Below are 27,977 nucleotides of genomic sequence, written 5' to 3'. Positions count from 1 at the left end.
CTTTCAAACTGCTAGGTTGGCAGAAGCTGGGACAAGTAACGGGAACTCACCCCATTACACGGCACTAGGGATTCGAACTGCTGAACTGCCGACCTTTCAATCAACAAGCTTAGCGTCTTAGCCACTGAGCCACCATGTCCTTTGTCCTTTATAATATTATGTAAAATATCTGTCAGGTTCAAACACCAGACCCTTGTGTGAAGAGTTTAAACCAGCTTCTTTTAGTTCTATTGCCTATGTCACTGGAATCTTCTCAGATTCATAGTTTTCCCCTGGGAAAAACTAGATAAGATTCAACTGCATTCATGGGGGGTGGGGGTGGGGTTTCAGACCTTGCCATCTTGTGTCTACGTAGCAATTCCAGACTGATCCCTCACTTGATCCCTCCTCCTGACTGGGACAGTATCTTTCTGACAATATCTGCACACACACACATCCAGCCTGTATTGTATGCCTTCTGGCTTTATTAATTTGCTTGTTAATATAATGGTGTGTAGATTGACCATGCCAACTTCTCCTCAGGGATCACTGTAAAATTGCTATGATTTTACTCAGATCTGAAGCTCAGGGTATATCTGTATACCCTTGTCTCAAAGGTGAATCTCTAGAGACATCTGTATTTCCTTTCCACACTCTTTGTGCTTGTCAGTTACCCATTACATAAAAATTTGTCATTCACAGAATTTTCCTTTACAATTTTAATAAGTAAACTTTCAGCATATTTACTGAAAGATCTAAACAATTAATTACTACAAATTTGAGTATAACCAACAATCCTCTGCCATAATCATCGAACTATGTGCCTGGTCTGATGGGAATTGATCGACAAGCTCAGCATCTTAGCCACTGAGCCACTGTGTCCCCATAACTGAACAAAACCTACTGCCAAAGAAAGACCCCTCTCTTCAACATGCCTTCTGTAGGCTCCAGAGAATTGGAGTCTCTTTCAGAAATGCAGGAAAAAAAATAAGGAGAAATTGACACATGAGCTAGTTTGCTCATAAAGATATGAACAGATGCAGGAGATGGAAACAAGTATAGGAGGATCCAAGACATTTATTTCTTGGCACCAATATGTTTAACTGTCAATATATTTTACTAGTATGTACATTAACAAGAACACACCTTGCATACAACAAAACTATAACTTTGAAATGTTAGCAAAACAATAAATATGGACAAATTTTTACATCTTTTTCTCCTAATATATGCAGTACTGGTTGCAAGAAACAGTAATCAATTGTTATTAATTTAAACTGGAAAGGTAACTAACTGCAATGAGACAATGACATTTTCCCTGCTCAGCTTGGAATGCAAAAACCAGGTAAGAGTTTAAAGAACAAAGGGATGCACTATACATACAAATGACTTTAAATGTCGCAACAGAAAAAAAAACAGGACGAATAAAAGCTTTAGCTCATCTTGACTAATTAAATAAGTCTCCTGAATTCTGATTTTATGACAGGGCTGTGCAAAGCCTTTGAAAGTGGTGATCCGCAACACAGAACATCTCTTTTTGAATAGTTAAGGCAAGATGAGTCATTTTCAAAGTTTTCAGATGCCTTGAAAGCCACTTTCAGCTAACTCCATCCTGCATCCTCTGAAACTGCTTCAGTGTGCTACAACGAAAGCAAAGTAACGAACCTAAGAGCAGCTTCATTAGCAGCCTGCCTCTAGAACAGGGTGTTAAATTTGCGGGCTGCATAAGGCGCGGGCCACACCCACCCATTTTAGCGAAGGGGGAAAGTCATGATACATCACATGACGACACGAGTTTGACACCCCTGCTCTAGAACAAAGGCTGTGTTAACAATCACTGGATATGCTAGGAACTGGTGTTCAACATCATCCAGCAGGTCAACACTTCCCTACATCAATGGAAGCACCTCTATTTATTCTTTCTCCTTGCCAGAGTAAACACCATTCCTAACTCTGCCAAATCCAGAATGTTGCTTTTGAAAAATACTAGGATATTTTGCTTTTAAATCTAAAAAGCTATTAACTATGTATTTATATTCCGTAAGTAAACTTTGCTTAGTAATGTTCAAAAGTGAATAGCTTTTATTTTAGAAGGTTGTATTCTTCCCTCATGATCATTCTTTTTCCTGGAGCCACATCTTTGTTCCATATGCACCATCAATTGTGCCTTTGTTGACATTGAGATAAATTCAATCGAGATTATAAAAGCAGAAATCATCTATAGCAATCAGGTGCAATCTATAAGATTCAGTAACAGCTACTGGAAATCCTGTTATCAAAGTATAACCAAAGTTCTTTTTCTTTAGAGCATTTACTAGCACAGCTTTTAAAATGCAAATCACAATGTCAGATTAAAATTAAGACTTTTCAAATATACACAGTTAACAGGTATCTCCAGAATTCTCAATGTAACATATAAATGTAAATAAAATAATCTGTGGGTAGCAGCAGCGTATCTTCATAAATAAAACATTACATTTGAAATTAGTTGGAATCAATCAAATATGTTGAATGATGAAAAAGTATGATGCCTCAGTTCCTTAAAATGCTTGTTGAATTGTGATGACATTAGCATCAAAGTGTGAACAAATTTCCAAGATTTCTACCACATTTTAAGGCTTTTGTGTTTAATTTGGGAATTCTGTGGTACTGTGCTACTTAATAGTATCATGGGAGTAGGGCTCCTATGGACTTTATGTTATTGAGGTCTGATCTAGAAAGAGCAGATAAAAAGTCATTAAATATCTAACACTACTGCATGCCAGTGTCTCAGTGCTCAGTAAGTACAGCATCCCTTGATTTAACTATTGTCATTCTGAGATCTGCATTGTTTCTCCACAGAAATATTTGTGCAACACCAAAGTTATTTCCTAAAATATTTCTCTTATTCTCTTCAAATGTTAGTGTTACAAATGAAAAAGCATGTTCCTTTAGTCACATTATCTTTAAAATTATCTCTGTGAACTTCTTCTTGTAAATCAAACATCTATATTTGAAGAAGACTGTGTTACTTGCCATAATGGAAATCCCAAGGATTCCTTTATCTCTGCCATCCACCCCAGATAAATCCAACACCATTATTTTATAACAGTCTATCTTTGCATATTACCAAATATATGCATATATGCTAAAGAAAATGGAAATTCTCCTACAGATATGGTAGAAGATGCCTAAGAGGCATGAAGAATTCCCAGATTTTGTAACAATTGTTAACTATTTGTATGTAAAAAAAAACCCAGAAATCTGCAGCTGTGCAAACAGGGAGTAATGTCTATAGCAAATGGCAACAGACCAAAAAAAAAAGTATATGTCAGGCTACAGAAATCTGTTTGTTTACTTATAATATGGCTAATATGTTTTAAATTTAAACAGACACATATACCATCTTTTCCACTGAATACACACCAATCTAAAATACAAAGATATTCCCAACAGCTGCTTTTGCACAATGCCTATTGGAATTCATAACAATGACAAGTTTATGAACCCCATGTTGTTGAATCTGAATTAATACATTAATACAGAAGATGTAAGAGTAACCCAACAGGAAAAAAAAAAACTGTTTTCTTATTGTCTTGGGTAACAACTGCAGGCTGATAATATTGGGCCAGGTGTTAAGCCACACAAGCATTTTTTTTAACTAAAATCCCTAACTGTTTTGGCCTATTGAAGCAGCGAATCAATCCCGGCTCCTGATTTTGCAGAGCGTTTTCTGTTTGGAGAGAAGATAGTGCACATTAGTCAAATCAAGAAATATTCAGTGCATTCATATATACAAAAGAAACAGCCGAGGACAAAAAACAATATGATCATGACAAAGCATTAAAAATGAACCTACATTCACAGAAGAGTCAACAATACTGATTTTACATATTATACAAAAGGAAAGTCATGACTAATGGCATGAGTGGACTTTGGGGGAAAACAATGAGGCAGTAGAATGGGAGATATAAATCACTTTAATTGGAGGCTGTAATAGGGAATAAATGAATTGTTTCAAGAGATGCAGGAGGGAGTCTCTGACCTAACTCTAGGCAAGACATCCATCACATACTCCTGACTGATACTTCATGGGATCCTATAGAGGCTTTATTTTTACTGTTGACTTGTGCAAAGAGTAATAGGTTTGATTGTGAAGCAATCTTCTGTCTCCCCGGTACTTATAGCAGTGTAGATTAGTAAATGCAAAATATTCCATTAAACTGAAATGTGATTCAAAGTTATTATGTAAGGTTCTGTTGGCTCTACTGTGCACACAAAACAGGACCATCCCCATACATGTATGACATACGTGGAGCTCTTAATATACCAATTTGGGGGGGGGGGAGTTCCTCCTGTTTGCATACAGCCTTAAATATCTCAACTTTTAAATTTGAAGCTGGGCACAAAACAGTATTTCACAGTGGTTCTAACCTTCTGCCAGTTTTGGGCCTTGATCTTCCTTTTGATGTTCTTGGTCTTTCTAGTTTCATCAAAGACTGTCTCAAGCTCTCTTCAGTGTAAGCTAGATATACATGGGAAAGGTCCACCTCAAAGGGCTGAGGGGAGGAAAAAGTGAACATGATGAGTAAACATTAATGGATCATGCCAAAGTACTCTTATCAAAATCAAAACATTCATATATAAAAGATAGTTGCAAAGCTGAAAACTGGACTTCCAACAACACACATTTGCAAAGGCTCACTTACATCTTTTTCTTTCTTATCTGCCACTGGAGTCTGTTTTCTCATGTTATTTCCAGTATATGCCACACATTTCTTAAAAGACAAAAAAAGAATTAGACATTTCAAAAGTAATTGCATTCTATTGTTGGCTTTTGTCATAGTAAGAAGTGGTCTCACTAAGGCAAGGCGAGGACATTTTTGTCCTTGCTTCTTCCCATTTATGTTAGTAAATTAAAGATGAAATGTAGTTTCAACAAATTTCCAAATAAAAATGTAAATGGTAATTATATAAGAAAAAGGCATTCTTTTAAAAGAAAATACAAACAATATTTTAAATATATAATGAAAGTCTGTTAACATCATCACTGGAAGTTGGGCTACCAACTGACTAAGAGGAGGCTTGGTAAATTAATTCAAGGAGCGTAAGAGTCAGATTCTGAAGGATGTACTGTTTTTGTGAAAGTGAGCTTACATACCAGCTGCCATTCTCCAATATCTTCATTCCAGTGAACGTAGTTCTCAATCATTTCCTGGAGAAGAATCAAGAAAAACAGAAAAGAGAGGTCATTTTACTATTAAACAAAGTAGATTCCGAAGCAAATAGGCATTGCCCCAGCAAGTTATTCCCCAAAGTTCTTCTAACTGTGCTGAGCTTTGATTTACCATATTTTTCAGTGCATAAGATGCACTTCACCCCCCCAAAAAGTGGGTAGAAATGTTTGTGCGACTTATACTAATGCTAATGTTGCCAAAGCCTCGCCCACCCAGCAGCCCCCACTTGCCAGCTCTGCCTCCCAGCAATTTACCTCTTGCAGCAAACAGCAAACAGCCTAGTCAGCTTCAGCACAGCCTGATTTAGCACAAGCAGCTGATTGGTGGTTGGATTGGCCTCCCGGAATACCACCTATCAGCTGTTCCAGGCTGCAGGAATTGCCACCGCCCATTGTCCCTGTAGCCGCCCACCGCTGCTGCCACCTATCTCTGCCTCCACACGCCCCATTTTTGGCTGCCACGTGTCCCGTTTTTGGCCCGTTCCAGGCAGCGGGGATAGGCGGTGGTGGCAGTGAAGGGATGTGGCTGCCTTGGTGTGTGTGTGTGTGTGTGTGTGTGTGTGTATGAGGGACTTCTCTGTGTGTGTTTGTGTTGTCTCCCTCCCTCCCTCCCTATCTGGAGGCTGGGAGGCCAAAGAAGGGCCCTTTTTTGGCCTCCCGAGGCCTCCGTGCATCCTGTTTTTGACCTCCTCGGCTTCCAGAAGGCAGGTGGGGGCTGGTGGGTAGGTGTGGCGATGTGGGCAGGGCAGCCTCGTGGTCCCACGTGGGCTGGATTAATGTCTTCAGCAGGCCATATCCGGCCTGTGGGCTGTAGTTTGAGGACCCCTGGTTTAGAATGTTATTGTGGAAGCTTATAAATGTGATAGCTTTAGACTTCTGTACCCTTCTTTTGACCTCTAAGAGCTAGTTTGGTACAGTGGTTAAAAGACAGGAAGACTATACGCCCCATCTTAGACATGAAGTCATTAGGGTGATTTTGGGCCAATCATTCTCTCAGCCAAGAAAGCAAAGGCTCCAGAAAATGTTGCCAGGAAAACTGCAGGAAACTGTCCAGACAACACCAGGAGTCAAGAGTGATTTGAAGTCACATACGCTTCTGGCCTCCAGCTACTGATATTCAGTGCAGTTTAAATGTCGATACTCAGTATTGCCATCATAATTATCAGCCTATGACTCAGTTTCATAAAATTAAAGTATCAATTTACACTGGAGAATATATGTGGAAAGTATTTCACTGTCTGTTCCTTTATAAAATATCTGGTCTTCAAATATGTTAAGGGCAGAAAAGGAAATGTTCCATCAAACAGCTTCTTTAAAATGTGAATTTGTTCTGGCTCACCATTGAGAAATGGATCCTAATTTATTAGCTATGTATATGTCTCATGTTACTACTGAGACATATACATATGTCTCAGTAGTAACTGTCAGGCACAGGAAATCAGGAGTAGAGAGAGTTCTAAAGCACTATAACTTTATTTCATTCTATCTATTCGCAAGAATCTATTTTCCCAACCCCCCAGAGATTTTAGTTTATTCAGAGGGTTAAAATACAAAATGCCAAAATATTTTTAAAAATCTGATCTAACAATCAAGGCAAATTCAGGTAAAAGCTACCTATAGCTACTGTTTAATCTCTCAAAATCATCAGAAATGTTTCACCTGGTAATCCTGAGGTATAAAGTTGTCAATTATAAGCATTTGAAGACGAAGCTCTCTGCTGAGCTGTCGAATGTTCTCTAGTAAACCTTCAATTTCTCTTTGATGCTCTTGCTGCAGGTCTGCCATCTACAAATACGGTATAAACCAAACCAAACTGAGAATATTTAGAATATTTTAAAAAATATTTTAAAATTATATTTTAAAAGTTATATTCTTAAATCACATTTTTAAACAATCAACATTATCCTGTTTCCATCTTCTTTGTTATTCTTAAATTTGCTGTTTCTTTTTTTAAAAAAAACTATTTAAAGATAATCCATCAATAATTATTCTTTCTTATTCCTTGAACAATTGTCAATAAAACCAAACAAACAACTCTTTTGGGAAAAATATATGAATGACTGTAAATTATCTTTATAGTGAAAATTAAGTTAAAATAAGCTGTCTAGATGTATCAGCAATAATGGGAAATGGTCAATGACATAGAGAAAAATGTATCCCCCAAGATTTTTCTCCCAAACACTCATTCTCAACCTTAGGCTTCTAAGGTAAACAGAGTCAGATGGGAATTCAAAGAATAGTGTTCAGATATATGTATCTTATAAGCAAATGTTTAGCAAATAATTAACAAAGTAGTTGTTTCTTTTTCCGATATGCTAAGGCCGTATTGACTTCATGCTACTCTAAACTGCTGGAGGAAGAGATGGATTTTTTTTTCTTTTGCTGCCTCTATTCCAAAAATAAATTAAACGAATTGTTGGACTTAAACTGCTCTTTTTATGGTCACGCTACCAATTCTTTCAAAAGTGTAAATAATTCAAGCATATGTTCTTCCTGTATATTAATATGTGCAGCAGGTATGCTTGTTTCACTAAGTAACCTTAGTCTCCGGAAAAGCCTCAGGGAACATCTACATACCAACTACCATTTTCCTCTTTAGTTTCTTCTTACTCAGCCACTGAGCCATGTTCAATTTCCTCTTACAAGAATCATTTCTGTATACCTACAAGCAGCACCTTTATCCTGAAACCAGACTTTTTTCATTATTTATAATACTGACCTCTGACTTGGCTGCCATGAGCATTGTCCACACTTTTTTCAGCTTCTTAGTCTTCCCTTGAGCTTCCTCTTGCAGGCTGGTATATTTTTCTTCAATGTCCAAACGCTCTTGCTATTTTTCAAATTAAAAAATAAAATAGATAGGCCACCATTGTCTAACTGATGAGCAGGTGCAAGAATATTATTTTACATAAGCCCTTGGAGGAGGATTCATAAAATAAGAGTACAATAATATTTTGACACCCAATTTTGCCATTTGTGCATCTATTTCAGACACTCACCAAAGCTCACCCAAGGTGAGCTTTAAATTTTATTTGAATGCTTTAATTAGCAAGGTCTGACAAATTTGGAAATGAGGTCTTTTCCAGCTTCTACTTATGCTGAAGTAGAAAAAGACTATTCGGTCTTTTATACAGTTGTGGTTTTTTATCAATTACATCTGAAAGATTTAGAGCTTCCGTATGATGCTTTCCAATGAGTATCAAGATATATCTCCAAAGTTTTAAGCATCCAGTTTTTTTGAAGGAAGAAGCTTGTGTTAAAAATGGACATATCTGTGAGAGGGAAAAGCGCACCTTTCCTTCCTTCTAGTTGCCATTTTAGTTTTTCATTGGTTTTTTTTTTCCTGAAGCTGAAACTGAACTTGAAGCCTTGACTTGTTGGTTAGTTCAAGTGCATTAATTCCTAGTACTACGGGACTACAACTTAAATGCAGACAAAATGAACTTTTGCCATAATCAATATATGTCCATTTTTCTTCTTTCCTTTGAATTTACTTAGATACTAAGGACAAGCTTTCTTCCTTTTGCTATGTTTTTGGACAAAGTCCAAAGTCAAATACCTTTTTGGACACGAAACTTTGTCCAAAAATGTATTCCCCATTTATCAAATTTCTAGTCTCCTTCACTGCTTCCTTGAGTTCTGAATTTGGAAGCATAGTTTGCCATGTCTGGGCTGCAAAATTCTGGGTGACCACTAGAGTTAGCATTTTTGTTTCTCTTTGCTGCCCTCTAGTGCTTGTCCAAATGTATGCAGCTCAGACATGGCATCCTTGATCATTGCACTTATATTTTGACTAGATGCTTCCTTCTCTGCTTCCTTTAGTAGTTAAACCATGCATTTCTTTTCATTTTCTTCAGTTGCATCTCATTGTCTAGAAAAGCTTCAATATTGGTTCCCTTTCAAGGGTGCCTTAAAGAGATTCTGCTTCTTTTTCAATTTATGATGGTAAGTATGCTAGTTGTTTACCCAACTCTATTCTAAAAAAAATAGGATTGTAAAAAGTAAAAGGGTTTCATTGGACTATTATATCTCCTCTTTTCAGTACTACAGGACATATCTCTAAACTTTTGGATACTATCATATTCTATGCAGCTATAGCTATTACTTCTTGATTATTCCTTAGCCTTGGCTGAACATAAAACACATAGATGAAGAACGGTATCATGGAGGCTGTTTAGAATAAAAGAAATCAATAGTTCAGCAAGATAATAAGTGGACCTCTTTCTCCTCCAGCTCTTTTCGGAGTTGCTCTGCTCTTTTCCTTCGTTCTTCCAATTCCATGTTAGATTCTTCCAGAAGTTTCTCTTGCTCCTCAGCTTTAGCCAACAAATCCACACCTCCCACAATCACTTTTTTTTCCAAAGCTGACAACTTCTCTAATAGTGATTGATGTTCTTGCCTAGAGAAACAGGGGAAAAAAAACAAACCTTTGCATTCCTACAGCCAGGATTCTACAGCTAAAAATCCCAAATGTAGCAGCCCATATTGCATATGACAGAAGTCCTAAACAATTCCTTACATTCTCTTACTAATCTTAAGAAAATTAAGACTATGTAGGGGTATTTAGAATGATTTTAAGATTTTAATGTTCTCTCAACATCAGCCAGGCTGAACATGGCCTACTTTCCAGCAGTTCATCTGATGTATCAAGAACCCTAGTGCAGCTGTATTTACAACAAAGGAAACTTTTGATTTTTTCTCTCTCTCTCAAAATGTTCTACTTTAATGCTCTTGTGTCACCAGAATTGTTGTAACTAATGTTAAGTTACTTCTCTAATATCTCTCTATAAGAATTTCACTGAACTTCAATAAATAAGGGATGAAAGAAATAATAATGCCAACTTTCCTTATGAGTTGTTATAAAAGCTTCAATTAGAGAAGACATGTGAAGTGGTGGTGAAATCCAAATTTTTTTACTACCGGTTCTGTGGGCGTGGCTTGGTGGGCATGGTGTGGCTTGGTGGGCATGGCAGGGGAAGAATACTGCAAAATCTTTATTCCCACCCCACTCTGGGGCCAGCCAGAGGTGGCATTTGCCGGTTCTCTGAACTACTCAAAATTTCCACTACCAGTTCTCCACAACCTGTCAGAACCTGCTGGATTTCACCCCTGATGTGAAGTGATTTGAATACTTTTATTCAACCACTTTTTATCCTCCTTCCAAGATATATTGTGCTGATCAGAGTTGTACTCAAACAAATCAGCCTGTGAGAAAACTCGGTTGGAGGAATGTTCTAGGAATGTCTTCTCAAATTTCAGAATGCTTACTGTGCTTTAAGCAAATCTTTCTCCCTTTTCTCAAGTTCTGCCCGAGCTTTGTTCCTTTCTTCCTCTTCCATATCGAGCTTTGTTTCAAGTGCTTTCCTTTCCTCATCAATTTTGGCCTGCATCTCCAACATCTTGTCAGGAGAAACTTTCTTTTTTCCTTTCATGGGATTTAAAAGCAAGGTTAATTAAGCAGATGCATTTTCTCATTACACTGTCATACTAATAAAATTTTTCACTGAATTTGTTCTTGTAACAAGCTTGTAATCGACACTGCAACATAGAGACTTCTAAAAAGTATATCTACCGGTATCATCCAAAAGTCAAGAAATAACCATTCTGGGGTCTTGCATCAAATACATTGTTATTCGTTCCTATTGGGAATGTTTGATTTATAATGATCAACTGGGTAAGATGTTCCAATGTTATCACACCAAAAACATTTTCATTAATTTAGAATGATGTAAATTTTGATCTTAAAAAAATATACACACTCTAGTGATATTAACTTTTAAAATTAAAAATGAAATGCAGAGTGCTGGAATAATATATTGCTGGAAGAAGAAAAAAGAGCAAAATTATTAAGCTAAAGCAGAATTTGTCATTTGGTCAGAGGGTAGAAATAGAAGCAAGGGAAAAAAGAAGAATCTTTTTTTGTTTGCCCCATTTTACTCTTTGCCCATTCCTCCCCACAACATGAAATATTCAGAAGGACAATCTTGGTAAGGTAAAAAACAAACAATAGTTGAGCTATTGCTATAGAAGGACAATCTCTGGCTTGTCTCCCATATCTTTATTTGGACAATGTTACCCAAATTTTGTCTACATGGTGAAACCTCCTCCTCCGACTTCCGTTTTAGCTGCACTCGATCGATTAACGAAACAGAATAAATAGAATTGCATGCCCATTGTATCCACTGAGATTTTAGAGCACAAAAAGCTAAGTGAGTTTTTAAAAGTTATTTAAATTCTATTAGATGCAGTGCAAATCAAACACACCAACCTGCTTGATCTTGCATTTAAGAGGAAGAGGCAAACAAATCGCAGAGAGGCAGCACACGCACAAAGAGGAAGGAGGTGGAGAGGGAAAAAAAAGAAAAATATTAATTGCTTGATTTCTTTTTTTGAAAAAAATAAAAAAAATAATTAAGGCATTCCAAAATTTGCATCTATGTACAGAAAAGGCAAACACCGCAATGCAAGATTAAAGGTCAACCTTATTGTTCCATTTTAAAACTGAAGTGGAGTAAGAATCTGATTACTCTTCAGTTTTCTGATTACAATGTAATATTACTTATCTGAACAGGGTTATGGTATGCTGTTCAAGCTCTAACCTTATCTCAGAGAATGTGCCCGGAGAAACATTCAAAAAAATAGTATGCTACCTAGACTAACTAAGGCTGGGGTATTTGAAGTAGCCAATTGTCAGGCATGCCCAGTCAAGCTTGCTTGGTGTTTGATCATAATTTCCAATCAACCGTCTGCATCATTTATAGATTCTAATATGGTTGTAACTTTGATTTGAATAAAAACAGATTTATTTCCAAAAACTCAGATGTTTCCTTAGAGATAAAGTGGCACATTTTAATGGGGGTTAACAAAAAGGAGGAGGAAAACAAGAGAAATAAGAGGAGGAAATGCCGTGACCCATGCAGCATGCAAAAGGGGGGAAAGCCATTATGTGGGGAAAGTAAGTTATGATTTCAAAAAGCAGCTGCCATCATTATCCCACTCATCATATCAAGCTGGAAAGTATCCAGCCGACTGTGATGTGTTTCCCCAATGAAACATTCCATTGTGATTGAAAGCCAGCAGCAGGGGGAAGAGGTGGTGGGTGAAGACTTTGTTTCAAACTATTAATGGACATATAAAATAATTTGTTCCATCACGTCTGCTGCCAGGAACTAGTCGATCGCTATCTGCAAAACTCTGCTGAAACAGAGATTTTCTATTTACTCTGATAAGCAGGAAACAGCTGACATGCAGATATGCATGATTAAGATATGGGTATCTTTTCCTCCAGAGTTAGGGGATCTGGGGGTGTGGTCAAAAGAGTTAAGATGATGCCTGCAATAATGCGATGGAAGATGACATTTTTATTTTAAAAAATTGTTTTTTAAAAAAATCACACCCTATGGACACCCCTGGTCCTAGAAACTAATGGGAAGTTCCCACATAAGCAGAGTGTTAGATGTCTAAAGGGATGCGGTGGCTCAGTGGCTAAGACGCTGAGCTTATCGATCAAAAGATTGGCAGTTCAGGAGTTGGAATCCCTAGTGCCACGTAATGGGGTGAGCTCCCGTTACTTGTCCCAGCTTCTGCCAACCTAGCAGTTCGAAAGAACGTAAAAAATGCAAGTAGAAAAATAGGGACCACCTTTGGTGGGAAGGTAACAGCACTCCGTGCACCTTTGGCGTTTAGTCATGCTGGCCACTGACCACGGAGACGTCTTTGGACAGTGCTGGCTCTTTGGCTTTGAAACGGAGATGAGCACCACCCCCTAGAGTCGGGAACGACTAGCACATATGCGCGAGGGGAATCTTTACCTTTACCTAGGTGTCTTAAATCATTTACTAGTGACATTCAGTGTCACTTGTATCAAAGATTATCTAACCAGCTCCCTTTCCAAAGCATATACCTACAGAAAAAAATTGCCAAAAGCTATCTGTGCTTAGTATGATTGTACCATATCAGACAGTGTCAACAATGCCTTCTTAAAAATCGTTTCTGTTACTCAACACCCTGGCTGATATGAGCAATACCAATATTTCCTTTTTTCCTTTCTTGGACTATTTAGCTAAGGTGAATCCTGGTGTTTGTAGGTAAGTTTGAAACAGCAAAAGAAAAAGCATGCTTTACTTTATGCGTAGCAAATCCACATTTCACTCTGAACAAAACTGATGTATCAGGGACAGAGGAGCAAAATGTAGCATCAAAACAATGAGCGCATGGATTATGGAGAGGCCAAAGCTTCACTGGATGACTTAAGAGCTCCCACTCACTAGTGAAGGTTTTATCCAGAGGTTTTTCTATGACAGAGCATGGAGAGTCTGAACTACTGCTGCTGCTACTGCCTGGAAAATACAGAAGTGGGCCCCATGGAAATCCCAGGAAAGAAGAAGAAGAAACAAGAAATACATGCTGAACATCAGATCTAAAAGATCAACCCAAAAGTCCTCAAGAGAGACTGACTCTTTGATGCATCACCTCAGGTTCCTTTAAGAACCCTGCTGTGCAACTGTACAGCTCAGAATTTTAAAGTACCCTGATTGGCTGACAAATGCTCCTGAGGTCATTTTTGAGGGTGAGCAGAGATATCAACAAACACAATTTATAATCCCTTAGTCTGTAAAGAAGTGCAATTCTCACTTCTTCAGGCAATGTTTCAATAGTATTATTAAACATCATTATTAAAGGTTTAACTATAACTAACAATGCATCAATTAAAAACCTCAGAGGGGGAAGAGATCCATAAAGGGGGAAAGGAGCATCAGCCCTTCAAGTGTTTTTGCTTCAACCAAATTAGGACTCCTTTCAGATAAGCACAAAAGGCTTGTTTAGAGCAAAGGTAGATAAAAACTGCATTTGAACTTGTTGTTCTGACCCAGGATTTCAAGGAATTCGATTGAGTTATGAAGCAAAGTAGATGGGGCCAGGCAGAAATCCCTCAGATAAAAATAAATCAGAATCAACTTCACAGCAGTCTACAGACCTTAGATATTGGTTGAGAAAACCATCATTAAAATATGGCAGAAGGAGCTCTGAAGTACACAAAACTTGTGCCTGGGGACCGATGGGCTTGTGAATTGCCCATCCCTGATTTAAATTACCTTTCCCAGCCTGGTGCTCTTCAGATATGTTGAGCGTATCACTCCTATAATCCCCTGGCAAATGCATTTAATTTATGAAAATTAAAGCTCAACATATCTGGAGGGCTCCAAGTTGGGGAAGATTTCTTTAAATCAGTAATGCATTGGCAGGTTTCGGGTCATGTGCTATCCAATTATACATGGATAAGAACTCCTAAAAGACATTTTGCAACCAAATAACAATATTTTCTCTATCCACAACACTGAAACTGAAATCTGCCTCCTTTGTCTCCATAGCACATTGCTCAGTGTAAAAGTAGTTTCCGAAATTCTATCTCAAGTTACTACCCTGGACTTGATACATACAACAGACTAAGTTAAGTCTTATGTGCAATTAAACTACAGTATTATTCACAGCTACATTATTATGACTAAGCTTTTAAAAATTAAGTTAAATTGAATGAAGATCAACAGGAAGCTTAAAGTCCTGTAGATTCTTTTTTCTTTCTAGAGGGTCCCTGAAGTTAACAGAAGGATATCCTTCATTTTTCAGAGGTAAAACTTAACAATGCCATCGTTATTTTCCCCCACAATCACCGAACAGGAAACAAAAATATTGTCTTTAGGAATGAATGTCCAATACACTCAACCAAATTTCTATATGCAAACACCCCCAATTCTAAAACTTATTGGTTTAAATGAAGTAGAAGCCAAAGTTCAGAAGACAGACCAGAACTTAACTTTTGTGCTTTCTAGGAAACATCAATACTAGCTAGAAGATATTTGAGCGTCATTACACCCCACAATTATTTTATCCTTAAAAAAACCTTTTTAATTGTTATGATTTAACTAAATACAGTTTTTATAGAAGGACAAGTTTACTGCAGTGGGCGCTTAGGCACAAACATGAAGATGATATCAAGTGATCTGAAAGCATCTTACCTCTACGTTTCTTTCGTTTTTCTCCATCTTCACCAATTTCCCCATCATCCTCTTCATCATCCTCTTCAGAGCCACTGGTCTCAGAGCCAGAGATTTCTTCCCCTACAGCAGTTCGGCATTTTTAATTCAGGAAACAAAAGATTTTAAATTAATTTTTATCTACAGAATCCTGGTGTGTTAATTTAAATCCCGGTCTAATTTTACCCTAATCTAATTTTACAAGTTTTGTTAGAAAATAGGACTACAAAGAAACTGATCAAAAATAATTAGCAAATTATCAAGAAATCCTTGGCAAGTGATATTGCTACCAAAGGCTCTGTTTCTTATCAAATGTAACTGACTGTGCCTTCTGCTTTGTATTTGATGCAAACAAACCTACATTTAGGGAATAAGAATAGGTGATGCCTGTAACACATTCTTAGCTGCTATCTAATCGGTAGATGTAATATTTCATTGAAAGAAGTTAAAACCATGAATGGAGGTTGCATGTTGGACTTGGACTAAAGAAGACATTAAACTGCTAAACTTGACAGGTAGGTTTAGGACACTCAGTATCTCCTAGCATAAGCTATAGTACAAGATGCTCAAAGACATAAAATAGAAGGAAAACAAATATGTGTATCATCCTAATTTCTTGAAGTAAGCACAGGATAATCCGATATATATATTAAAATCTACATTCCTCGTTCGCCATTTTATTGGAGAACTTGGACTGTATTTAAAATGGACATTACAAGCCAGATGTATTAATAGGAGACAATGAACAAATTACCTTCTTCCAACTTTTTCTTAAGTTCTTCTATTTCTTTTTGAAACTGGCGAAGTAAGGCATCCTTTGGATCTTCATTAATTCTAGCCTTATTCTTGATATTTTTAGCACGGTTAGCATATCGCAGGGTGCTGATGGTCTCATCATAATTGTAGTCTGCTGGGCCAATGTTTGCACACTAAGAAGAAAGAAAAAAATATAAACAGGCATAAAAGCCTGCAATTAAGTACACAGCAGTCCAATTCTCAATTTACAGAAAGTGCAACATTATGGTCAAATGTAAGCTGAAGCTAGATTTCTAACATACCGGTAGTTGGATTTTAAGCGCAAGAACATTTTGTATGCTTTTCAAAACTAAGCACATGGGAAACATTTACAACTCAATCAAGAAATGCTCAAAGCCAAAAATCGCACACCTCTCCAGCTATGCTTGGACACTGGCATTCTCCACAATAGGCAGGTGATCAGGACCATCAAAACCAGAACCACTGATCACTTCCACTGCACCAATTCTTTACATTCCTGGCATGGGAAGCTTGGAGGGAAACCAAATGTTCATAATTTATCCTTACTGAACTGCAATGAATTGGGCAACTGACACAATTCCAATTGGGAAGCATCACCTCTGGGAGTAGATGTTATATCAAGAGGGAGAATTCAACAAGCTTGAGGAAAATCCAACATTTGCAGAACTATGAAAAAGCTTTAAGAGGAAAAAAACCTGAAAGAAAGGGTGCGCAAAAAAGCTCACTGAGGACTTTCCATGCTCCATGGAAGCATGCTCCAAGAAGCAAACACTGCCTGCTTGTGATAACTTGACATTTAAAAAGGAACTGGAATGGAGCATCTCAGACATAAAAAAAACTTCCCAAAGGACATCTCTACCCACCCAGCTACACCAAGCAACCCTTGATTCCTCTGAGGCAACTGATCCATTCTATGTAGCTATCCCCCATTTTTCAATGGTGAATAGAGAAGCTAAAATTTTAAAAATGTTACTACACTGTGGAAACCTACAGACTAACAAAGCCTATTTGTAGAGATTTATCTCCTATAAGGGGCTCTTTTTAAAGGAGAGAAAGAGAAACAGAGAGACAGAGAGATAGAAATCTAGAGTTTCATGATCTCTGCACCCAAGTTAATTCAACTATCATTGAAGATCTGCTTAGTGCAGTGATTAAAGCATTTGATTTATCTTTCACCAGTTTCTTAAAGCTTCAGCAGATGAACTTTTGAAAGTTACTACCAAACAGTCTATTTTATAGGATTGTTGTATGAAGAAAAGGAAACAGGGAATGAACATGTATGCTGGACTGGCCAACCCTTTGGATTTGCATTTGTGGTAGGCTAATGGCCCCAGCATCAGAAGGATGTTGCAAAATCACATTGATTAAATCAAGATACTACATCTTTTCTTGAAAAGATGTGGGAGGGGCATTACAATTAAGATAATCTGAGTGTGAGTTTTTATATATTTCTTGCCACGAAACATTTGGAAACGCTACCACTGATTTTCAGGTATTAGAGACAACTTCAAAAGCTGAAAAATGAGGATTCGAGGTTGCATGTGGGATTTAGCATTCTTTGCAAATAGAAAATATGTGGTGAGAAGAATAATTAAGGAGAACTAGGAGCTGAAGCTATTAATGTATTTTGCTTGCAGAATTACAGTATAACACAACTGTATATTGTACTGCATACAATGTACAATAAAATCAGAATTATAAATTATCAATATAAACAATTTTTCCAATTTTGATACTAAAATAATAGCTAATTAACATTTGATATGGCACTGCTGCTTAATCCCCAAGGCCTTCCAGAACCATATGTACACTTGCTTCCAGAAAGCTGTGAGGATGGTGGGGGGGCATCCTTGGTTCAAGGAAGAAGCTGTTCCAAAAGAAGAAAGATATTACAGAGAACATTTGCTGTCAGGCCCCTTCCTTCTGCACCTCTTGGGAGGTGGCTTTCATTAGTAAGCAGTCCCTAGTTGTTGCCATGGGACAGACAGAAACTATCAAGGGTTCTAAGATATTCAGGCCCTGAGCCACATAGGGCTTTAAAGATAGTGATTAGCACTTGAATTCCTTACTGGTAGCCAATGTAGCTCCTGCATCATAAGAGTACCACGGCACTAATGCCACTAACCACTGAGTGTGCATTCCACTCTGTTCTGGACCAGCTGAGATTACTGGTCCAGGAGCTGCCATCCATCAAGCAAATTACAGTAATTTAATCTAGAGCTGATAAGGGCACAAGTAACTGTTTTCAGTGCATCTTCTTCAAGATAAGGCACACCACCAGCCACACACTGCAAAATCCCTTCTGGCCACAGTCTTCATCTGCTCTTTGAGCAAGAGCTGCGAGTGCAAGACCCTTGACTTTCTTTCTGAGGGTAGAACAATACCATCAAGAGTCAAAGAGTTGTAGTGCTGAAATCTCTGAATCAACAGTAACTCCATCTTGTTTGGATTGAGCTTGAACCTGCTTCCCCCATCCAGAACCTGGTAGCCTCCGGATTGCCATTTACTTGCCCTACACAAATCACTAATGTCTCCTTATTATTACCATCATAGTTTTGGAGTTGCCGCCAAGAGAATCCTGGAGTAGCCGGGTCAGTTTAGAATTACGGTAAGGCACATGAGTGCTCTTTCCATCCACCAGTGCTGAGATGACATTCCCAAGGGTGGAGAGAGAAAGGTTTATTTTTGTTGCTTCTTTCAGTCGTTGTCCAGTAGCTCCAGTTTTTGCTTGCCTTTCTGAACCCTTTAGGAAGAGAGAAAGAGGCAGAGAGTTAAGGGACATTTCTGCTCTTCCAGAAATACTTTCTTCAAAGAAGAGCATTAAAGAAAGCAACTGAAAAGGGCTGCCTGCTTGATCTGAAACCACATGCAAGAGGGGAGGCACAAAAAGCCCACACCAATAGAGAAGGGGCCCTTAAAGAGGTAAGGCAGCATAGGTTTGGAAATGAAGGTTCATTTAAGGACATGAAGAAATCCTCCACTCCAACTAGCAATTTCTAGCAGTTTCTTTAGGAACAGAGGAAGTCCTGACAATAGCTATAATTCAGTGGTGGGATTAAAAATTTTTTACTACCAGTTCTGTGGGCGTGCTTGGTGGGCGTGGCAGGGGAAGGATACTGCCAAATCCCCATTCCCCATTCCCTCCCCACTCCAGGGGAAGGTTACTGCCAAATCCTCATTCCCTCCCGATCAGCTGGGACTCTGGAGGAAGAGAATAGATGGGAGCCAGTCACAGGTGGTATTTGCTGTTTCTCAGAACTACTCAAAATTTCTGCTACCGGTTCTCCAGAACTGGTCAGAACCTGCTGAATACCACCTCTGCTGTGACAAAACATGCTACAAACTTATGAAAAGAAAAAACTTACCGCAAGATCTACTAGATGTAGCTTGCCCATACGCACATGTATATTCCCATCTACACCCTTCTCACTGCACTCAATTGTGATTGTGAAGATAGCATGAGAACGGGAACTATGCTCATTCATATTAGTGGCGCCAACAGAACCTATTGACACAGAAAAGGGAATATAAAAGCTTGAATTAATAACATCTTGACTTTTTGACACTGCTCTAGCAGCCCTGTTCCAACATTGTGGGGGAAGGAAAAAATAACAGAATGAATGAACAGGTATCAAAACTCTATCTACTCAAGCTGTCTTCAGCTTGCTTGCATGGTTTTTTATATTTACATTAATTATAAAAATGAAAAGCTTAAGCAAGCTTCAGGAACCAAATCAAATTTGATCACGTTTTTATATCAACGGCTGCATTTGTAGAAACACATGTACTGAGCCAGCTGCACTGGAAAAGACAAAGGAATCACCATAAATATTATATAGATAGATTTTCTTACACTTTTATAATGAATAATTACAATTAATGAAACTGAGGACATTCCACAAAGAATATGAAGCACTCAACTAGGGCTATGCAACTTACGGTTTTTATGGCCAAGAGTCATAATTCTATCCATGTCATCTGCATTGTTTACAACGTAGGCTGAAAGATCTTTGATATAGACTCCTACATCGGGTCGTTCTTTAACCTATAAGACATTTTAGTTAATAATTTCTATGCACAATATGTATTTTAAAACAATTATTCCTGGTGTTCTTTATATTCAGTGGAATAGACCATACAAGTATTTATGTTCTTAGAATATTAAAGAGAGCTAGTCTGGTGTAGTGATTAAGGTGCTGGCCTAGAAACCAGGCGACTGTGAGTTCTAGGCATCCTTTAGGCATAAAAGCTGGCTGAGTGACTTTGAGCCAGTTACTCTCCCTCAACCCAGTCTACTCCAGTCTATCTCACAGTATTGTTGTTGTGGAGAAAAAAAGACAGGAATATTAGTATATTCAGTCTGTTTGTGTGAGCATGTGTAAAAACTAGCACCCATAACACTCTAGACTTAACTACTATTGATAAGAAAGACCAAAAAAAATCTGGATAGAGGACTTTGTAGTATCTGGAGACAGCAGAAGAGAAGAGAAAGAACTGAAAAAATTCACAAAACATAAACACTTACAAATAGAAGTAGAACAACTGTGGCAAAAGAAACAAAGATAATACCAATAGGACTAGGTGCCTTGGGTGAAATGCCAAAACACCCGAAGCACCATCAACATTGACAAAATAACCATCAGTCAAATGCAAAAGGCAACTTATCTTGGAACAGCTTTCACCCTGTGATGATACCTTTAATACCATCAAACAACATTTGCCTATCCCAGGGACTTGGGAAGGATTTGGTAGCTGGATAAAAATGGCAAATCCAATCAAAACATCTGACTGTGTGAAAAGCCATAATAAATCAGAGGTGAGCACTGTAATGTCATTTGTGTAAAACAGGAGTGAAATCTACTTACCTTCCTTACCGGTTTGTAAGTGCTCGCTTTGCTCGCTCGCGCGTGCGCACACATCACATGCGCACACAGACCTTATGTGTATGCGCAAAACCTTATGCACATGCGCAGAAGGTAAAGAACATATTACTTCCTGGTTATTTATTTATTTATTTATTTATTATTCGTATTTCTATGCCGCCCACTCTCCGAGGACTCTGGGCGGCTTACAACAAAGACAGTACACTAAATAGCATATTGCCCTCAACAATCTGGGTCCTCATTTTACCCACCTCGGAAGGATGGAAGGCTGAGTCAACCTTGAGCTGGTGAGATTTGATCTGCTGATCTGCTAAACTAGCAGTCAGCTGAAGTAGCTGCAGTACTGCACTCTAACCACTGCGCCACCTCGGCTCAGTTAAAACCAAGAAGTAACGACACCCAGGCGGGTGGATGGAGCTTTGCTCTGCCATCGCTACCGGATTGCCGAACCACACCGATCCAATCCGAACCAGGAGCATTTCACCCCTGGTGTAAACGGCAGAGAGGTGATCATGTACCTAGTTTTCACAATGGTAAGAATTTCAGTTTTTACCTCTAGCCTCTGTGTCTGGTCCTTTCCCAAGAGGTCACGAACTTCCTCATTGTAGATTTCCAAGTAAGAAACTCGAACCAAAAACCTGAAGTTTAAAAATACAATTACAGCAAAAACATTGCCAGAATTAATTTTAATGTATGAATGGGGGGGGGGAGAAAGAGAAAGGGGAAGATACACTGGAATTATAGCCTCTATCTTATTAGGGGGGGGGGAGATTCCATTTGGGGCATTTCAAATTAAGAAATGTATTTGAGACAGAAATGCAACAGAAATGTCATGCTCTGTATGATTTTTCCATAAAGTTATGAAGTAAAGACAATGGAATCCATCCACTCTTTTGTGAGGCGATTTCTATGTTAAGGAATCCCCTTTCTTTCTCCTCTCTGAAGTATTCAGTATCTCACATTGCTGGAGTAAAATGGAGAAGCTTGGAGAATTTATTCTAAATTATACTAAAATGAAGAAAGCTTTGGGTAGTCAAAAGTTTAGAGGTATGTTTAAGAATCAGGTTACATTAAGTTAGAGTGTTCAGAATAATTTTGGTACCTAATATTTATTTCAGCTAAGGCTTGAGTTAGTAGATTGCAAGTTTTTTAAATTAAATAAATACCTAATTAAGTTTATAAATTTATTTATTAAATTTATATACCACCCATCTCAGTTTGGGTGGCAAGCAAGTTTCTATGATGCTTATTAAAAGACAAAGAAAACTCTGCAAGCAAGAATTTACATATGTACTGCTGAGTGCTGTTAGAAGCAGTATGTCCTATAGAAGTATTTTTTTTTCATGAAACACCTATTCAGTTTAGATAATTAATTGCTACTGGCAAATCAACAGGAGCATTAGATAATTGTAAGGCAAATTTCAAAAGCTGTCTATCTTTGGATATTAAAAGAAAACTAAAAGGAATGGTGTTTAAATACATTAACCATGTATAATCAGACTAATTAATGAAATGTATGTCAATCAGTATATTAATGCCAATATGCTGACACTAATAAGCCGTACCAATCACTCTTATGGTAGAGTGATAATGCATAATTTTAGGCTATATATTTGTGTGAATGAGCACATATGAAAAATGCAGGATGTATTTCCCTCCACAGATATAAGGCCAAAAAGGCAGAAAGAAATTCAGTTCAAGGACAAAAAAGATGACTTTGAAGAAAAAGAATCATTCCTAAAACAACTGACAGTTCCCATGTGAACTGGATAAGACAATGGCACTCTGGAGAAAAAGTACCAAGTGATATAACAAAAGTGAAACAACATTATTGGTCAAATTTGTTGGAAAGTATAGAATGAGTAAGTAAGTACCTCCCTCATTTCTTCTGGAATTCAAACCCACCTTGGCCATCTAGACTTTGAGTTAGATAAGTGTGCCTGGATGTATGCATGAATAGAGCTTTTGGTTCACAAAAGCAAGGAGTCTGCATTTGTTTCTAAGTTCTTGAAACTCTAGATAGAAAAAGCCAAGTAGCACTGGCAATGCCTTCCAGCTCTCAGTGTGACAACATCTGCTGCCTTCATATCCTGATTGTGTTTTCCCACCAGCACCTAATTTTCCCCAGTTGGAAACCAAATCCTGGACTAGGTGGAATTTCAGTCTGGTCCAGGAAAGCCCTTCTGAAGTGGAACTGATACTGGCAGGATAGGAATGTGAAGAAAGAAAACAAATTATTTTACCTTGTATCTCCTTCAGCTTTTGCAATGTGTCCAAATACATGAGCAAAGGAATTGGGAATGATTCCCCTGAGTTCTGGTACAGCCCGGACACCCTCCATAGTAAAAGTCTTTCCTGTTCCCGTCTGTCCATAAGCAAAAATGGTACCTGTAATATAAATCCTTTCTTATCACTCCTAGTACCAGGAGGGCACAGGCTCTCCTAGGTGTTCATGCACATGTCGAGAAGTAAGGATCTCTATGAAACTTCCAAGCATGAAGCAAAAACACAGTTCTTCTGTCATTTTCTCATATGTTCATTCATGACACTGTTTCATCACATATCTGAATCAAACTGTGATTTCTTCTTCTTTAAAAATATACCTTCCCCAAATTACAGTAGTCCTCAACCTACAATAATTCGTTTAGTGACCATTCGAAGTTACAACGGCACTGAAAAAAGGGACCTATGACCATTTTTCACACTTACGACTGTTGCAGCATCCCAATGGTTACATGAAAATTTAGGCGCTTGGCAACTTACTCAGGGTTATGACAGTTGCGGTGTCCTGGGATCATTATGAGCATCTTGGAGACCTTCTGACAAGTAACGTCAATGGGGAAGCCAGATTCACTTAACAACCGTCTTACCAATTTAACAACTTCAGTGATTCACTTAACAACTATGGCAAGAAAAGTCGTAAAATGGGACAAAACTTAATTAACAAATGTCTCACTTAGCAATGGAAATTATGGGCTCAATTGTGGTTGTAATTTGAGAACTACCCATATATTTTTTTCCTAAGCCTAAAATACAATTTTCTATGTACGGTATATTTATTAAACATTAGAAAATATTTTCACAAAATGAAGGATAAGTGCATATTAATCCACAATGTGAAAATCAGGTTCAGTGTCCTTTGAGTCCAGCCAAATAAAACCGGGCATCTTTGAACACCCCAACTCTCAACAACCAAAGAACTGACTTATCACATATGTCTCACCAGAAAAAAACTTTGGAGTTGCATATACAAAGCATAGTCCTCACTTACCAACAGTAATTGGGGCCAGGAACTCCACTGCTAAGTGATGTGGTTATGCAGTGTGATGTCATGTGACTCCATTAATTTATGATGGCAGTTCCAGCAATCCCAGTTGTCATTCTTTGGTGAATCTCAAGCGGTTGCAGCATCCTGGCTATCATTTCTGACCTTGACTTTGCTTGTGAAAAGCCAGGAAAGAAGATCTCAAATGGTGATTACACGACCACAGGATGCTGCAATGGCCACAACTATGAGGATCTGTTGTATATCCCCTCATTCAATGCTGTTGCAACTTTGAATGGTTACTGAACAAGGTGGACTACCTGTAACGTCCTTGTAACTGTTAGGGGCAAACAAGTATATTTAGACTTGTACAGTTAGTCCTTGACTTATGACCACAATTGAGCCCAAAATTTCTGTTAAGTGAGACATTTGTTAAGTGCGTTTTCTCTCATTTTACAACACTTCTTGTCACAGTTGTTAAGTGAATCACTGCAGTTGATAAGTTAGTACCATGGTTGTTAAGTGAATCTGGCTTCCCCATTGATTTTGCTCATCAAAAGGTTGCAATTGGTGATCACATGACCTTGGGACATTGCAGCCATCATAAATATGAGGCAGTTGCCAAACATTTGAATTTTGATCACATGATCATGGGGCTGCTACAAGGTCGTGTGAAAAATGGTCATAAGCCACTTTTTTCAGTGTCACTGTAAATTTGAATGGTCACTAATTGAACTGTTGTAAATTGAGAACTACCTGTGTAGAGTTTAGTTTTGACAGACCCGACTCTGATGCCTTTTGCAAGTGTTGAATTGGCTGATCCTGACTTAATAAGTTTAACTGGACTGATATCTTGCATTATCTATATATATAAAAGCGAAAACCACTCATACATTAATCACGAAATCTCCAGAACCGTAAAGCCTACAAACTTGAAATTTGCCACGTATGTTCCTCTTGGCTTCTAGGTGCTCACTAAGAAAGGATTTTTTGAAATGACCATCAGAGCATTAGTATTTCCTATATTATTATTAACACGCTCTAATGCTAAGGAGTTCTACTCCCCCTCTCCACCTCAAAAGAAATCTGTTCCAAATGCAAAACACAAGCAGAGGAGAGGAGTTTCACTTTCAGTTTTACTTTCACAGCAGCAAGCAGCTTTACTACAGAACAGTTGAGCTAAACCACGCCCAGTCTCCTTCCTGTCTCCTTGCTCACACAGCAAATATTGAGTTTCCAAACACCCCTCAACTCTCTCACACACTGACAGGATGCTAGTCAGATGAATACCAATAGATGCTGTGGGCTGGGACATTCTACTCCCCCTCCCCCTCTGTTCCAACTGCCAGGTGCATTATATTAACACACTATTACACATTCTACATTTAGTTTCAGGCTGCAAGTGTCAATTTATCAAGCCCGAGCACATAGTTTCATAGCGAAGCACAGGCGTCCAGCTAGTATATATATAGGTGAAGAAAGGCAGACAGTCATATGATTATTTTTCTGAGCAAAAAGGTTTCCACAAAAGCTAAGTACAATCCTTCTCTATCTTAGTGCACTTTGAAGGACTCTATTGATGATTGTTTCTCTGTGGCTCAAAATAGATACGTTACAAGAAGCAAATCCATTTTGTAAATAGGGGGCTCCATACTGAAATAGAACAGCAAAAGTTGCGCGTGTGTCTATACCTATCTATTCACACATGCATACACACATGCACACACCCCACACAAATGCAGAGTAGTTCTAATATTTAGGAAAGGCAATTGTGCTGCAAAAGAATGTGTTTACATCTGGCTCTCCTGCCTCCCCTTCTCCATCCCGTTAGAATGAAGAAGCACTCACCATTGTAACCTTCCAGCACAGAGTCAATAATTGGCCTTGCAGTCAAGTTATAGACGTCGAGTTGCTTGCTCTCTGGCCCAAATACAGTATCAAAAGTAAACGTCTTGGGAGGTTCATTGGAAGAATCTGTTTTATGCACAGTAATAGTGCCTCTCATTTCATCAACATTGACAGCCATTTTATAACACATGGTCTTCTCCCGCTCATTGAGCGGCCGGCAACGAACCACAACTTTGACATTATCGGAATTATCAGATTTGTCTGGCTTTTCAGATCTGTTGATCTACATGGAGAAAGAAATGCCCCATTATTATTCAGCAAAGAGCAAGAAACAAAACCAAGATACCAAATTACAGTTGTAACTCCATAGGAAAAAAAAAATAAAACACTTCCTGAAGCAATTTGGCAATAACTATTTTTGGAAAATATGAGATCCTCTATTTTTGGATTATATTAAAGTGGTCACTAAAAAAATAGTAAGGAGCACCAAAATGTTTTATGAAATATTTTTGCATTTGATCTGGCAAGATTTTCTTGTGGATAGGCCGGCCCAATAAAGATACTTTACTTTAAAACAGCGGTCCCCAACTGCCGGGCTATGGCCCACTACCAGACCATGGTCTATTCGCAACTGAGCCACAGGCCGGTGCACAGATGCATGTGTGCAGCTTAATTGATGCAAGCGGCAGGCTGGCACACACACACAGTTTGATGCGAGCGGTGGGCTGGCATGCACATACATATGCATGCAGCGCAACTTGCAGTCGAGCTGCATGTGCATGCATGTGCACGCTGGCCCATCACTTACGCAAGTCAAGCTGCATGTGTGCACTGGTCCACCACTCATGCGGCCCGGTTCCCTTCTCTCCCCCCCTACAAGCGAGGCTTCCAAGCCACAAAGGTTGGGGACCGCTACTTTAGATGTTTTAGAAGAAATGTATTTATTCCTTTTAAAATATAGTTTTCATCTAATACACATATTTAAATAATCAGTAGAATGTGTTTCCCTTGGACTTTTATTATCTTCTGACTAGATACCGATAAGGCGATTGGCGGTTTCCCGGGGGCTCATGTGATCCTCGTTTGGGTCCTTCTGACAAGCAAAGTCAACAGGAAAGCCAAATTCACTTAACCACCATGTTACTAACAAAATGCAGTGATTCACTTAACAATTCTGGCAAAAAAAAAAAAAAAAAAGGTCGTCAAATGGGACAAAACTCACAGTAACAGCTGTCTCGCTGAGAAACGGAAATTTTGGGCTCAATTGCGGCTGTACAAATTTTGCGGTCGTAAGCCGAGGACTACCTGTAACTGGCAACCAACCAAGCCCTAGGTTTTAATGCGTGAGGTCAAGGAGGGGCGGGGTCGCCCGTCCCATCTGGATGGGGAGGGGAAGGTTACCTTAACCTGAGACCTGGCTGCTCATGGGCGATTGCTTCCCGACCTCCTAATGCTTTATTTCGGACTCCTGATTGGTTGGTTGGTGGCGTTTTAGGGGGGGGGAAGAGGTCTCCAGATCCACCCCAGGAGGGCCGGCCTTGCGACATCCCTGAAAGCTCTCTAAAGCCCCCTTGCCCAGCCCACTGCAGACTCCCGCACCCAGCAGCCACCCCGCCACCCTCCCACCACCTGATGCCAAACCTCGCTTGGCTCTCCTGGGCAGCGCCGTCCCTAGCAACGGGCCGCGGCGCGCCGGGGCGTAAGAAGCCGGGGCGGAAAGGAGCAGAGGGGAAGGCTGGGGTGAGTGGCTCACCGGCATGCTGCTGCTCCAGCCGCCGCCGCCGAACTCAACGGGGCTGCAAGGCGTCGCTCCGAGGGAGGCAGAAAGCCGGAGGGGGCGTTCACAGCTACAATGTTACCCGTCGGCTCCGCTACAATTGTGAACAATAACGGAAGCCAATGCGCTTGCGCCACCCGGAACGACAGAGCCAGCAAGCCCCCTCCGCTCTTCGGCGTCCTGCAGAGGCACCTCGGCC

The 27,977-nt window shown here is 39.0% G+C and overlaps 1 protein-coding gene across 2 annotated transcripts; it reads right to left on the bottom strand.

Moving 5' to 3' along the window:
- Nucleotides 1-1,038: 1,038 nt before the first annotated feature.
- Nucleotides 1,039-27,977, bottom strand: KIF3A (kinesin family member 3A). Of its 2 annotated transcripts, XM_034404609.3 has the most exons (17): nt 27,755-27,977; nt 26,002-26,284; nt 23,132-23,276; nt 21,442-21,526; nt 19,945-20,050; nt 19,371-19,510; nt 18,551-18,748; nt 15,983-16,157; nt 15,211-15,312; nt 10,463-10,619; nt 9,413-9,593; nt 7,914-8,024; nt 6,854-6,979; nt 5,120-5,173; nt 4,668-4,736; nt 4,393-4,517; nt 1,039-3,691 (listed from the first exon to the last, which is right to left on the bottom strand). In XM_034404609.3, exons 1-17 carry the CDS (start codon nt 27,758-27,760, stop codon nt 3,643-3,645), a joined length of 2,112 nt encoding a protein of 703 aa, XP_034260500.1. In that variant the 5' UTR covers nt 27,761-27,977; the 3' UTR covers nt 1,039-3,642. The 2 variants fall into 2 exon arrangements, with proteins under 2 accessions (XP_034260500.1, XP_087739769.1); XM_087883643.1 differs by lacking the exon at nt 27,755-27,977 and having other exon boundaries at nt 26,002-26,290.

The sequence above is a fragment of the Pantherophis guttatus genome, chromosome 2 (genome assembly GCF_059756535.1).
Source record: "Pantherophis guttatus breed Tessera chromosome 2, ASM5975653v1, whole genome shotgun sequence".
Taxonomy (NCBI): domain Eukaryota; kingdom Metazoa; phylum Chordata; class Lepidosauria; order Squamata; family Colubridae; genus Pantherophis; species Pantherophis guttatus.
The sequence above is the reverse complement of the archived record's forward strand: the minus strand, read 5'-3'. Positions and strand labels throughout refer to the sequence as shown.